Source organism: Gossypium hirsutum, chromosome A11 (assembly GCF_007990345.1).
Source record: "Gossypium hirsutum isolate 1008001.06 chromosome A11, Gossypium_hirsutum_v2.1, whole genome shotgun sequence".
In the NCBI taxonomy this organism is placed as follows: Eukaryota; Viridiplantae; Streptophyta; class Magnoliopsida; order Malvales; family Malvaceae; genus Gossypium; species Gossypium hirsutum.
The window spans coordinates 26,057,379-26,070,324 of NC_053434.1; the positions used below are offsets into that span (position 1 = coordinate 26,057,379).

The 12,946-nt window shown below is 36.2% G+C and overlaps 2 protein-coding genes across 3 annotated transcripts; both read right to left on the reverse strand.

Moving 5' to 3' along the window:
• Window positions 1-848: 848 nt before the first annotated feature.
• LOC107958498 (uncharacterized) lies at window positions 849-6,292 on the reverse strand. Its single transcript, XM_041081483.1, has 13 exons — window positions 5,590-6,292; window positions 5,325-5,483; window positions 4,974-5,225; window positions 4,760-4,879; window positions 4,416-4,496; window positions 4,193-4,288; window positions 3,899-3,994; window positions 3,447-3,500; window positions 3,144-3,347; window positions 2,543-2,668; window positions 2,184-2,249; window positions 1,721-2,020; window positions 849-1,578 (listed from the first exon to the last, which is right to left on the reverse strand). Exons 1-13 carry the CDS (start codon window positions 5,953-5,955, stop codon window positions 1,111-1,113), a joined length of 2,388 nt encoding a protein of 795 aa, XP_040937417.1. The 5' UTR covers window positions 5,956-6,292; the 3' UTR covers window positions 849-1,110.
• Window positions 6,293-6,412: 120 nt separating this feature from the next.
• On the reverse strand, window positions 6,413-12,585 carry LOC107896823 (protein MICRORCHIDIA 2). 2 transcript variants are annotated; one of them, XM_016822107.2, is made up of 17 exons: window positions 12,165-12,585; window positions 11,982-12,056; window positions 11,863-11,897; window positions 11,681-11,765; window positions 11,498-11,587; window positions 11,225-11,300; window positions 10,623-10,701; window positions 10,368-10,496; window positions 9,951-10,049; window positions 9,570-9,677; window positions 9,334-9,483; window positions 8,998-9,087; window positions 8,518-8,569; window positions 8,326-8,437; window positions 7,103-7,333; window positions 6,868-6,910; window positions 6,413-6,770 (listed from the first exon to the last, which is right to left on the reverse strand). In XM_016822107.2, the coding sequence occupies exons 1-17, from the start codon at window positions 12,433-12,435 to the stop codon at window positions 6,675-6,677; spliced, it is 1,821 nt and encodes a 606-aa protein (XP_016677596.1). In that variant the 5' UTR covers window positions 12,436-12,585; the 3' UTR covers window positions 6,413-6,674. The 2 variants fall into 2 exon arrangements, with proteins under 2 accessions (XP_016677596.1, XP_016677604.1); XM_016822115.2 differs by lacking the exons at window positions 11,681-11,765; window positions 11,863-11,897.
• Window positions 12,586-12,946: the final 361 nt, after the last annotated feature.

Sequence of the window (12,946 nt, forward strand, 5' to 3'; positions counted from 1 at the left end):
CGTAAAATGTTTATAGGATAATATAACGTTAAAATAAATAAAATAGAATAGAATTAATTGAAAATAATCTTTATAAATAGCTCTTATTTACTTATTATTTTCCAAACTTTTTCATAAAAAAATTCTATTAAACTGTTTCTATTTTTTTATTTTTAATTGAATTAATGTTTTTGAATGATTTATCAATAAGACTTAAGTGTAATTGAGTAATATTATAATTATTCGATAAATGGGAGAAATTGGGCTTTACATCATTGTTTTAATCGTAAAATATTCTTAAATCTGACCTGCTATTAGTAACAGTACGTGTGCGGTTTAAAATTTTCATTCTTCCTGTGGTTGAGTGTTAATATACCATTAGGTTTACCCACATGAATTTAGAGTGTTAATATACCATTAGGTTTACCCACATGAATTCAGACTTTTCTTTTTCCCTAACAGTTGATGCTGATTTCTATGGTTTTGCGAATTTCATGGTCTAAACCATTATTGTTTCTGTGGTGGGTTTGTTTGGTTTTGTAAAACTAATGTTGCTATTTTTATCAGTCTAAAGGCAGTAGGACCCAGATTCTCAATCTATTTCAGACCAATCAGAACATAATAGTAAAATCAATTTCTTTGAAGTGGAATTTATGACGTTCGATTTGATTCCTAGATTTGACTAAAGAATCGTATGGAAATGTTTGGCCTTGAATGAAAAAAAAAAAAGATAAAGAAAAAACCCAGTACCCTTAGCTGAACGAAGATTATGAATCATATAACCGTACGATGAAGAAGCTTTGTCAGATTTCTGTGTATATTGGTAGCCAGAGGGGGAGGGTGAAAATGAAATGACAACTATAACTTGAGCTTTATAGTTGACTACATATTTTCAACATGAAAACATTCATTTATTGAAGCACAATTTTTATCAATTAAGTTTTCGAATTTGAAGATTCCGAATTTTCTGTAAAAATATTTACACTTCATCAAAAATTAAGTGATAGAAGCATTAATTAATTTCTTTCTTTCTTTCTTTTTTCCTTTTTATTTGGTCGGGTGTGGATGTCAATGTTATGCTTTCCGACGCAGAACAACTGGTTTTATTTCACAGTTTCATGGCAGAGGAGCTTAAGAGGAAGTACGAGGTTTACCTTTGATTGAATTCAAGTGCTGACTGATGAAGATTACTCCCATCACAACTAAAAGGCAACCAACCAGAGTGCTGAAGAATAGGGCACCCGGGTGTCTCTTCTGGACAAAACCATATACTCCGGTAGTTGTCATGAGAATGAGGTCGGTTAGCCCGTCGTTCGAAAAGTCCTCTGTGATCAGGGCATGAGTAGGTGTAGTAGGAAGATCTACTGATGCTAAAATATTTCCTGCAGGAGAAATAATTACGGCTGTTTTTTCTCCTCCCGCAAGGATCATTTGTTGATTGTCATGCACTCGCAATGAGATCGGTTTCAGTGTTGGAACGATCATACCGCCTTCCATCATACCAGAAAGTGAAGGAAGGTTCGACCATGTAGCATCCGTTACGATCTGCCATTGCCAAACGGCACCATGCCCGTCCAAGCCGGGAGAGTATGCGGTTACCTAAAAAGGGGATCATTACCACATTCTAAGCATAGATTAAATAGGAGTAGAAACTTTACATGCTTGACCAAAAGTGATTAATGCCATCGCTCTTTCCTTTTTCACATGGTGCAAAGTGATTATTAGCACAATCGAAGCGTACCTCTCCTCGACTAGTCAAGAAAATAATGTAGCCATGACTCTTCTTGCGATGCATATGCCCATCACTTCTAGGGATCAGAATGGGTGTTGCCACTTCTAAAGCACCACCATTTGTGCTTCGACCATAACTTCTATAGTACTCTCCATGTTGAAATAAATTGAAAGGGGAATGACGACATATTGAAGCACTAAACAGTTGTTCTCTAACAGGCACTCCGGAGGTCGCCACAGCCCAACAAGGTCGCAGCACCTCCATTGATCCGCTAACAGCAGTTCGCTCACCACTATTGGCTCCAACAGCCTGAGGAGAACAGATAAATGGCCAAATCTTAAATAGGTGGCACTTTGGAATGAACACAGATTTTGTTCTTACTTAAATAGGTGGCACTTTGGAATGAACCCAGGTTTTGTTTTTACATAACCATTACACGCAGCAAAAAAAAAAATTCGGTACAAGGCCACACCTGAACATGATCCAGGACTCCATCTCCATTAATATCAGCATGGAGACCGCCTTCTTGAAGATGAAGCTGATGAAAACAATAAACATAACACATCAAATTTTGTAAAGCAATATAGAGCGACATGTAACACGAATTGATTGTATTTAAAAGCTAAGCATGGCAATTACGTTGCATGTGTTTTGAGAGAAGAAAACAACTGAAACAAAAGCTGAAGGTAAGATCAAGAGAAAGCCCATCTTTTTTTAGGTTGAAAGGTAGCACTCATATTAACACCTAGTAAAATGTATCTAGATAAACAAATGGTATACTAGTTACCTCCCAGGTTTCCTATCTAAAAGCGGGGTATGGTTTAAGCTCACCTTGCATATAGTTCGACCAGTTGCCAAATGAACAGCTTCTATCCCTTCCTTTTGATGGGCTACAACAACATTAGGAACCCACCAGAGTCGAGTGTTATTTGTTATGGTTGGAATATAAGGCAAATGCTGCATAAAAAAAATAAATTAGAAAAATCAGAAGGCTCCTATAAGATAAATTTCCATGAACGGACATGTTCTTATTTTTAGACACGCAGCAGAAGATAGTAGATCAAGGTGAAAAAGAACTTGAAAAACGTATCTTACATTAAACCGTTTTCAGTATAATGTGAGCAAAACCTCAGTAAAATTTATCATTAGTTGGGTGTACCAGTGCACAAGACTACCCAAGTACAGCTACAAAAGATTGCATTTTTTATGCACTGCAGCAATTAAAAAAAAGGTCTAAGCAACAAAGAAAAACAGATATAAAAGATACGAGGTGCATAAGACAAATATAGGTGCCATTCCCCGCGAACTTGTTGCACAGCATCATAGCTAAAATAAGCCTACCAAATTTCCTAAAAATATATATCTACACTCTTTTCTGAACTTCAAACGGAAGGTTTTCACAGAAGAATGCTTATTCTATAGTCAAACATACCTTCTTTGATTTTGATGAACCAGCATATTTTGCAGCTTTTCCAATCAATTTAGAAATTTTTTTGGTTTCATCCTTCCCTGGAAGATGGTGTTCATCCGGCTTGTGAAAAGGATAGGTTCTTGCCTTTCCGGGAACTCTTTTCAATGATTTCCTTTTATGCTGCTTGAAATGTGACAACTTTAACAATGTATCTTCTCTCCTATCCTAGTTCAAAAGATAGATGTAACATGAATCCCCAACATTCTTGGGAATACAAAGAAGAGAGCAAATATTCATAATTAGTATGTCCTAATGCACGCTTACCCAATGATGTGGAGTAACTCCAAGGATTGATTCTCTGAATTGCCTGCACTCGAACTACAGTTTGACATGTCTAAGAGATTTTATATGTCGGAAAGATTCAACAAGATTGGAAAAGAACAATTTTTAAAAGAATGCCATGAACCATATAGAGAAGCAGAAGTGCTCTAAAAGAAACAAATGTACCAACACAATTAAACAAATAGCCACAATCAAGATCAGTATGAATTAAACAAAACGTAGAAACCTGTGAGCAAAACTATGGTTTTATGGCAGGTGAAGCGAGATTTGCGTTTGACTGAAAATTTGAATCGCGGAAAAATGGATGAATGTAACCGGGAAAACAGACACCAAGTTGGAAAAGTTCGACTACTAGTACATTTTTCCTCAAAAGTAGTTAAAGGTTATCACCACCTTCAGAGAAATATAATTATCCAAACGGCTTTAACGCATACCTCACCAGGATGACGACTGTTGAGAGCTTGAGCATCAAGCTTGTAGTTATGTTGTGGAATTAACTGTGAAGGATCTGAAGAATGTTCTTCAACATTCTGAGCCAACAAAATGATCATATTATCATGTAATGAAGGAGATTATAGCTGATAAAACCACCAGACATGCAAATCAGGTGACAAAAATTAAAAATGCACATATACATTTCCTCAAAACCTTAAAATATAGTGAAAGATATTGCCAAATTGCAAGAAATTGTGGAAACTAAAAACAACTTTTCCGAAAAAGAAAGGTACCTCATTCTTTCTAGACCATCGAACTACACCTTTTCGTCCATCAAATGCATAAAAAGCAAAATGACGTAAATTCACAGTTCCAGAGTTTTCAGAAGCCTATATAACGGATACAAGGTATCAGTACCGAAATCCTGAAACTAGAAGTGACACCAACTCATTCTTAATGCAGCAGACTTTGTGCATCAAGAAGAGCAGACGTGTAACAACATCAAGGGACAACTACCTCCTTCTCATTTGCACTCCTTCTATGCTGCTCAGCATTTCGTTCAGCCATCCCGATTTGTTCAAAAGGATCTAGGTATATCTAAAAATGTTTGTTAAACTGGTTAATTAGTCAAAAAAGAGTGACAAAAACAAACACACTTTACTCATCACATATCCAGGTTCTGATAATATCAAACACTGGATGTTGAAAATTTGAAAAAAAAAATTTCGGTTCCCATGTAAATGAATATAGTTTTTGGGTACTCATAAACTCAATGAACTGAAATGTACTACTAGATTTCAGTAGAGTATATACGAAGAGGGAACAAAAGCTACTATATTATAAGAACTTAGCAAACTTACATGGGGCTGCATTTCCATCCTCCCACCAACAATAACTAAACCAGAATCACCATGCCTCAAGGTGTAATTGCTTATAGAAACCGCTATCTCTCTATGGTGAGCGTTATGCGGAAAATCATCCTGTCCAACACCACCAAAACACAAGGCTATTGCAAACAACACCGTTTGAAGACAAGTTACATAGAGATTTGATACAAACACAAAGTGTACAGACCTGCAAATTGTTCTCCCATAACTTTTTGAGGTTATGGTCGAAACACATAACAGACCAACCCGAAGTAACAACAACCAGAACCCGCTTCTGAGGTCCCGACCTTTTAAAAGTTCGATCGATAACACCGGTGGCCATTGCCACCGGACGTCTACCAGAAGCAACCCTGACCTTATCAGGCAACAGAGACACCTCTGCCAGTAAACGCGCCACACTGAATCCTTCATCGACCCGTCGTGCGTGTGGTTCCAATAGCTAGTAAGTTTCAAATGCAATCGAATATAAACTTTCCAGTATACTTTCTTTCTTTATTTTTTTTTAAAAAGAACTTCATTTTATAGAAAAATGAATAACCTGAATTTTAGCATCGTGAGTGGCAACGAGGATTTCTATCTTTCCGTCGCCATTTAGATCGGCGACGAGAGGTGGAGGGAGACGTTCAGCTTCGTATTTGATTGGATATTCATCGGACAAATGAAACCATGCTTCCTTAAACGAGAAATCTCCCTCGTGCTTTACAAACAACATGAGAAAATAAAATTAGCACGAAATTGAAGAACAGAGGTGAACTGTGGTTCATTGTTCGTGCAGTGAATTAAATGAAGAGACTTAGAAGGACCTGAAGAGAGAAGAATATGGCGAAAGCGGAAAGCATAAGAATACATAAATCTCTTTTCCTCATGATAGCTTGGAGTTTAAGGATCAATGGCGGAACGGGGACATCACAGTAGAGTTGAACTGAAAAAACGATTTTGAGGCGATCAACTGAATAGAGCTTAGGAAAACAAAAGCATTGACTGAATTTTCGGAGACCATCAAAACAAATGGCCCAAATCATACACCTCGACAACAATTTCCGGTCCAAGTGAATTTTTTCTGTTTGCTTTAAGCCTGCATTTTCTTTTTTTTCTCGGCCATTCTTGTTTGTTCTTAATCTGAAAATATCGTCCATTCGATATTTTTGCTCATTTGAATCCCCCGCCATATCAACTCCAAAAGAGATCAATTCAACCGATTTAAAATATTAAAAAATTATAAAATCCAGTTTAATTCAATGGATCCATAGAGAATAGAGAATCAACTGATTTTTCCTCTCTCTTGATCCGATTCAAACAACATTTGATGAAATCATCTCACCGGCTACCAACCACATAACCATTTTCATCCGATCACAGCCGACTCTCTCCATGTTCATCTTCTATATAATTCCTTCTCTATTCTCATCCCTTGAAAAAGCTAGAGTTCTCTTCCCCATTTAGATAACTAATGACCTCTCTTTTAGTTTACCCCGTTTACAACGCGGCACTACACTGTCAACTGCCTTTAACCACCAACTGCCAAACCCAATATCAACATACATACATGTAAGACTAAAATTTACCAAAATTTCATCAACTGTTGAATAAATACAATTTTTTTCAAGAAATATAGTGGCAACAAAATTCAATATTGAACGATGATATTGCTAAATTTAACCTTGATACAAAAAGTATACACAACTAAAAATTCAAAGTAATAAATAGGTCGTTTCATCCACCATACAATGCTCTGCTCCTCAGGATATAAACTTTAACAAGGATTAAAGGAACAAAAATGAGATTTACATCAAGTGTAAATTGTAGTTACGAGTCCCAAACGGTTCCTCTGTAGAAAAGATGAGCTTTAGGTTAATTAAATGAAATGTACAGTAAACAGTATTTTTTTTTATGTAACCTTCTGTTTACGTTTGGACTCTAGGAGTGAAGAAAGGTGGGCACACTTCTTTCTCATATCTTCCAACCCCTTCTCTAGTTCCTCAATCTATGCAATTCCAAATAGAAACAACTTTTTTAATACTGAACAAAATATCAATTTATAACCACAAACCGAAATTGATTCTTGGCAAAGTAATACGCACCGTTTGTTTCAATTCAGCTTCCTTCTGTGCTTTTTCTTCACACCTGCACCAAAGGATAGACTTAAATGCCATGGAACCCTACATTATAAACCCTAAACATAGTCTAAGAATGGTACAGCCAGTGAAACTCAAGCTGAACTTAAGATATGAACCAAGTCTCACTGGAATGAGACATGCAAAATACGACACATCCAACCAGCAAGATGTGTTTAAAAGATTAAAATGGAATTTTTACCTCATGAAAAGTTGTATGTTCTCTTCACATAACTGATCAACTGATGTGGATGCCAGGTCACCTTCAGGCATGACTACATCAGGAACATCAAGACCTGGTTGTTCATCTCTTGAATCCTGCTTGCCACCGGCTGGAAAATTAGAACTATTGTTATGCTGATTAGCTAACAATTTCTTCTGCTTTGCAGCAAAACCTGGAGGCTGATAGCCCATCAAGTAACAATGGCCTTTCCTGTCTTGCAAGAAACAACCTCATCTAATCAAAAGAGTGATGAACACTAGTAATAAACTAATAATAAGCCTCAGTCCATTGAACCAAGAAGCATCATTCTTAAATAAATAAAGTCATCAACAAAACTTAATCCACCTTTATTATTAAATTTCAACAACAATTTTATGGGTATGAGCTTGCACAGGCAAGGAAACGGGAGACAAACATATTAGAAGACTGTCTACAGGCATTATAACCTATAAGCTTGTAAATCTCTCCTCAACGATCATGCTCCCAGCCTCCTCTTATGTTCGAGTTCAATGTTTGTAGTCAAGTCTAACACAGCTGATTTGGTATCTAAGACAACACCATTCCTCAATCACTAGCATCAGTTTAAACTAAAATGAAATCTGTATGTTTAGCCAAGAAAGAAAATCCAAAATTGCAGAGAACTATAAGAGACTCAGTTCTAGATATTTAAGTACTTGAAGGCTGCTCATAAATCAACTAAGGCCGTTCAAACAACAACTGTCCTACTTATGCAACCTCTTGTCTCGTCAATTGGATTAATCACAACACCTAAGACCCTACTCTTGCAACAAAAAAAAAACATTTTCCTCAGTTCTGCCAACTGTTCTAGAAAAAAGGATTTAAAAGGTCAATCTCTGCAGAAATATTCTCCTCAGTTCAGCAAATCAAGAACATAAACAATAAAAATAAGTGCTTGTGAAGATAATGCCATACATATAGCTTCATCAAACTGAGACACCCAGTTTGTAAAAGGAATTAACATTAAAGAAAAGGTGAGAGAAAGTGCATGTTAATTCTTTAAAATAGCATATAAACAAAAATTAGCTATCAGTAGAGCTCCTCATTTTGTAAGAAAGTTTATCAGGGAGATTTCAAGACTGACCTCTCACCCCCTTTTCCCCCTTATAGAAAACCCAGAACTACAATTTTTCACTGTGAAACTTGAATGGCAATCTAAAAGCAATTTATGATAAGGAACCAACCAGTACTCATGAACCATCTGCTTTAGCCTATTTTCCAGCCGGACAAACAGTGAAGACCTCTCAAAATCCTGTTTGTCATGTGCTGGTTCTATAAAGTCAGCTTCAAGAACACCTGCAATATAAGCAATGCAACCATACATAACATAAATTGAGAGAATACCTAACAAGAAATTTAGAGAAAAAGTATATTACCAACAACACCATTCCCTATCACGGAGCCATCACTTTTCACTTTCCAGAAGGGCTGCATCAATGTGAACAAACTTGTCAGATCAGAACCATAATCAAGTATGTCAAAAGTTTTCAAAACATGCAGAACACCATGTCATACAATTGGCGGTAAGTCCTTGAAATAGCTTTAAATTCCAAGTTATCAGACTTTCAAGCAAACTTGAACTCACTGAAATTAGATGCACTAGTGTCAGCACTCACCACTATCTTCCATGCTTACACAAAGTTTAGAACCTTAAGTTTCATAAACATTCAAATTTAAAACCTTTTATTCATAGAGGATTAAATATACTGATCCAGTCTGATGTAAGATCATCATAAATCACAAATGAAAAGATCAAATGAAGAAATGATAAAAAGTCTATCAAATAAAAAAAGATAAGATAAAAAGAAATATAATTAACCAAAAAAAAAGATCAAATGAGCAGTATAAAAACATACCCTGATAAGGCGATTTTTATGGTATACATTAAATCCCGAAACATTTGTAGGGGTCTCCTTTATAAATCCAATGGTAGTTTCCACTGAACACTACATTAGAAGAAGAATTCCATAAGTTTCCCAAGTTAAAGTTACCTCTAAAGGACCACTAATAGAATTAAATTTGAAGGTCAAAACCTTGAATATAATGATAGCAGAGAATAGAAGCAATACAAAGTAATAGGGAGACTACAACACAAATCTCAGCACAATTATAACATTTACTGCAGAACAAAGAAGTGAGAAAAGGAATTTATTTCACACAGAACAGAAGATATCTTAGCAACTTATACTTACCTCTTTTGATCCAGCAGCTACTTGGGGTTTGTATGTTACAACCTTTGGATATTGTAACTCATCAGCGATATTGAACTGCTGGACAGGTTTCCCCCTTAATATGATCTGGAAGTTATTGAATTTTCTGAGGTATAGCATTGAAGCATATGCCTAGGCAGAGAAAAGTGTTCTAAGTTCAAGCACGTGGTAGCTAGCAGTTGAAACTAAACAAAAAATGTCCAAACTTAACAGGTTACCCTCAGTGAATACCGGAGGCGGTAAGAAATATGGGATTGAAGTTCAACTGTCTTTTTGAGTACTTTAGTAGTAGCTTCACGAAGAGCTTCATCTCTCAGTCGAATGTCCTTTTTAAAAATAACATAGAAAAATAGTAAAAGCCTTGAGGTTAAACTTCTTATGTCTATAAAATATAAACAAATGTACATCAACCTATTAGAAACAGTGAGGACAGGATGATCAGAAGATTTCTTTCATAAGTAAAGGCATTGAAGATCCAATAACTAGGTCTGAGCAGAAACACAATGCTGGAACATTTTGCTTCTCACAGTATATTACTAAAATTATACTACAAGAAAAATCTCACACAGATCTCATAGCTTACAGCACCATGCACTTACCTCATCATCATCATCAAAAGCCAGTTCATATATGCCTTCATCATTCAGCCATAAGTTGTATATTATTATTTTTGTTCCATGTGGTCCAATATCATCAAACTGGGAATACAGGGAGAAAAAAGTCTAGTTAGAAAAAAAAAATGCTCACACACTGCTAGACTACTGCAACTTAGCTGCTCTTCTAGTACTTTATGCAACTTTATTTGCAGTTTGAAAGGCAATCAAAAAAATTTCCAAGGAAGTAATTGCATCAGTACCAGAATGACCTTTGTATTTCTAATTCCTTTCTATGTAAGAATACAACCATAGTGCCAAACAATATTGAAATTTGAACATGTTATGCATGTAGTTTAGAATTCAACTGGGCAAATCATCATGGAGCTCCTGGACAGGCCTAACAAAACTTAGTTGCCAAACCTGTAGCAGTAGATCCTCCTTTAATGAAAAGGGAGACCATTCCAAGATAGTTTTCAAGTTAGAAGACCAATCATCGTGCGTGCTGTAAATTATTGGCTCAGCCCAATGACCAGAAATATCAAAATCAATCTGCAAACAGAAGTGAAACAAAAAGCAACTGAGTTGTGGACATTAGGAATTAATCCAAATCCTCAAACCTAGCTCCTTCAAGGGACAAGGAAAAGAATCCAAAATACTAAGGATACAATGAATTACCATAGGAACAATGACATCATCCTGTCCAGTTCGGCGTAGAAAAGTATAAGATAGAAGTCCCACACTCTGTGTTGCTTTGCTAAGGACATATTTGGAGAAAAAGAAAAGAAAAGAAAAGAAAGGTCAAACAACATCTACTAGTATTAAGTTAGAACCAGAAGTAGAAGAAGCATACGAAATGGAGCAGGCAGAGCAGCTTAAACAAAATACATTCAGAAGAGAAACAGCACATTTTGCCCCACCCAACCCCGCTCCCCGTTTTTTCCCGTTTCTAACCTTCTAAGGTTTGTTCAAAAATCAGCAACCTGTCTGCCTAAGTACCATTCTGAACAGTAAAACAGAAATACTGAGAAATGAAAAGGGCAACATCTGTTGAGAAGATACACATATTTGTCACCAACCAAAAGCCTAAAGTCTCTAGGAAAAAAATAAATGGAAAGGAATAACGCTTTCAAATTCCATGCATTCAGAAGTACCAAGGAGATCTAGACAACTTATCCTATATAACAAATAAAATGAAAGACAATATCATTTAGAGAATGTCGAAACATCTTCATGGAATTTTGTAAAACCAATGTGTATTACTGCAGAAAGCATTATACCCTGCTCTAGTTGACCGACTGAAAACAATAACATCAGCACCTAGTCGCATGGTACTTGTCTTGAATCCATTTCCATCTGCAAAAACAGGCGCACACCAACATCAACATAAAGTCATAAAAGAATATTTGGAGTTGTGTTGAACATAAATGCAGGTCTTTCTAACAATAGTTTCAGGACTGCAACCACAGTAAGTAATGAGCATAGAGATAAGGGCAACAAAATTGTTGAGTCAAGGAGTAAACTGATAAAACAAGATAAGTAGTAAGACTTACACTGTCCAATTGTTGTATTTGATTTCTTAGAAGAATAACCCAAGCTCATACATTTCCGTAGCAATACAGGATCCATTCCACCACCATCATCTGCAAAAGTAAGCAAGAAGTTAAAAGATTTTATATCATAAACCACCATCATTCTAGGAGTGAAATAAGCAGACCAAAGTCAAATTATTATACCTAGAAAAAGTAAAGCTGGACCTGGAGAATTATCCATCTTTATATCGATTTTATCAACCTTTATAAAAGTTGCACTATGTTGAATCTGTAGAAACAGTCAGGTAGAAAATGGCAGTTAAAAAACAGATTCAACAGAGTGGTTATTAAGGATCCATTGACAAATAAATTAGATTTTTGCTTACTTCATCCACAGCATTGTCCATTAGCTCTGCAATTGCTGCAGGGGGGGGGGGAAGATATAAACCCCACTAATACAAACAAAAGACAAATCCAGAACTCAGATAGCGGGAAATCCAGTTACCTCCAAACGCCCACTTATGCGACGTCGCATTTGAATGAAGAAACTTGGGGTGTACACGCGCATGCTCCAATGCACCTTAGAATAGAAAAAAAATGAGAGAAAAAGCTCAATTGGATTAAAAAAACAAAAACAAGAAACCTTAGGCATAAAAATTTATGAAAGGAAAAAAATGAAAAGGCGAACCTTCAAGCAGAGCTGGTTTGGAAGTGGGGCCAATGACATAATTCCCTGCCTTCCAGAAACTTCGAGAGTCTAGGGTTTCACCGGAGGGTAGTGCAGGCGGCGTGATGGGTCCTGAGCTCTGTGGTATTTCAGGACTGGATATATTCCGTCGAAGTTGTCGTTCTCCGAGAGAGGAAGCTTGCTTTCTGGCGACAGTTTGAGCGTCGCCGTCATCGTCGCTGCTAGCTATGTCTACAACATTGAGATGCTCTTTTTCAACCTTCGGAGGCATTCTTTTAATTTATGTTCGCTGAGTCTGGAAATCAGGTTTTTTCAGAGCTTTTTATTTATTTATTTATCTGGGGGAGTGAATTGAAATTTTAAATTGTTGGAGCTATAAAGCGTTTTGTCTCTAAGCCAAGAGCTCCGATACGGTCTCAGGATGTCTTAAGCTTAGGTTGGAAATCAGTTATTGGGCCTGAACCTAACTCTTTTATAAATATATACATAAAATATTATTTATATTATTATAATAATTTAATTAATTAATTAATTAAAAACCTGCAATGTTCAACAACAGAACACCCTTTACAATCTTATCTCCCATTCCCCATTAATTTTTTCATTAACAAGTCTATCTCTAGTTACGTTTCTTACTGAGTTACATTGCCAAACTTCCACGAAGCTTTTTGTTCCTTCCCTGCCAAATCAGATATGAAGACACACTTCCCTTTTCCTACTTGCTGCATCTAAACAGTAACTTTTTGCCAAGAATGTACTTTCTAAAAACTAAAAGCCTATTG

Bases quoted from the DNA above. Each gene is read 5' to 3' on its own strand.
- LOC107896823 (XM_016822107.2), bottom strand. From the start codon at position 12,435: ATGCCTCCGAAGGTTGAAAAAGAGCATCTCAATGTTGTAGACATAGCT. The intron at 11,898-11,981 runs GTAACTGGATTT...CCCCCCCTGCAG, and splicing joins GCATAAGTGGGCGTTTGGAG to CAATTGCAGAGCTAATGGAC. The intron at 10,702-11,224 runs GTATAATGCTTT...ATATGTCCTTAG, and splicing joins AGTCGGTCAACTAGAGCAGG to CAAAGCAACACAGAGTGTGG.
- LOC107958498 (XM_041081483.1), bottom strand. From the start codon at position 5,955: ATGGCGGGGGATTCAAATGAGCAAAAATATCGAATGGACGATATTTTC. The intron at 5,484-5,589 runs GTCCTTCTAAGT...TTGTTTGTAAAG, and splicing joins CCATATTCTTCTCTCTTCAG to CACGAGGGAGATTTCTCGTT. The intron at 2,250-2,542 runs GTGAGCTTAAAC...TGTTTTCATCAG, and splicing joins CTGGTCGAACTATATGCAAG to CTTCATCTTCAAGAAGGCGG.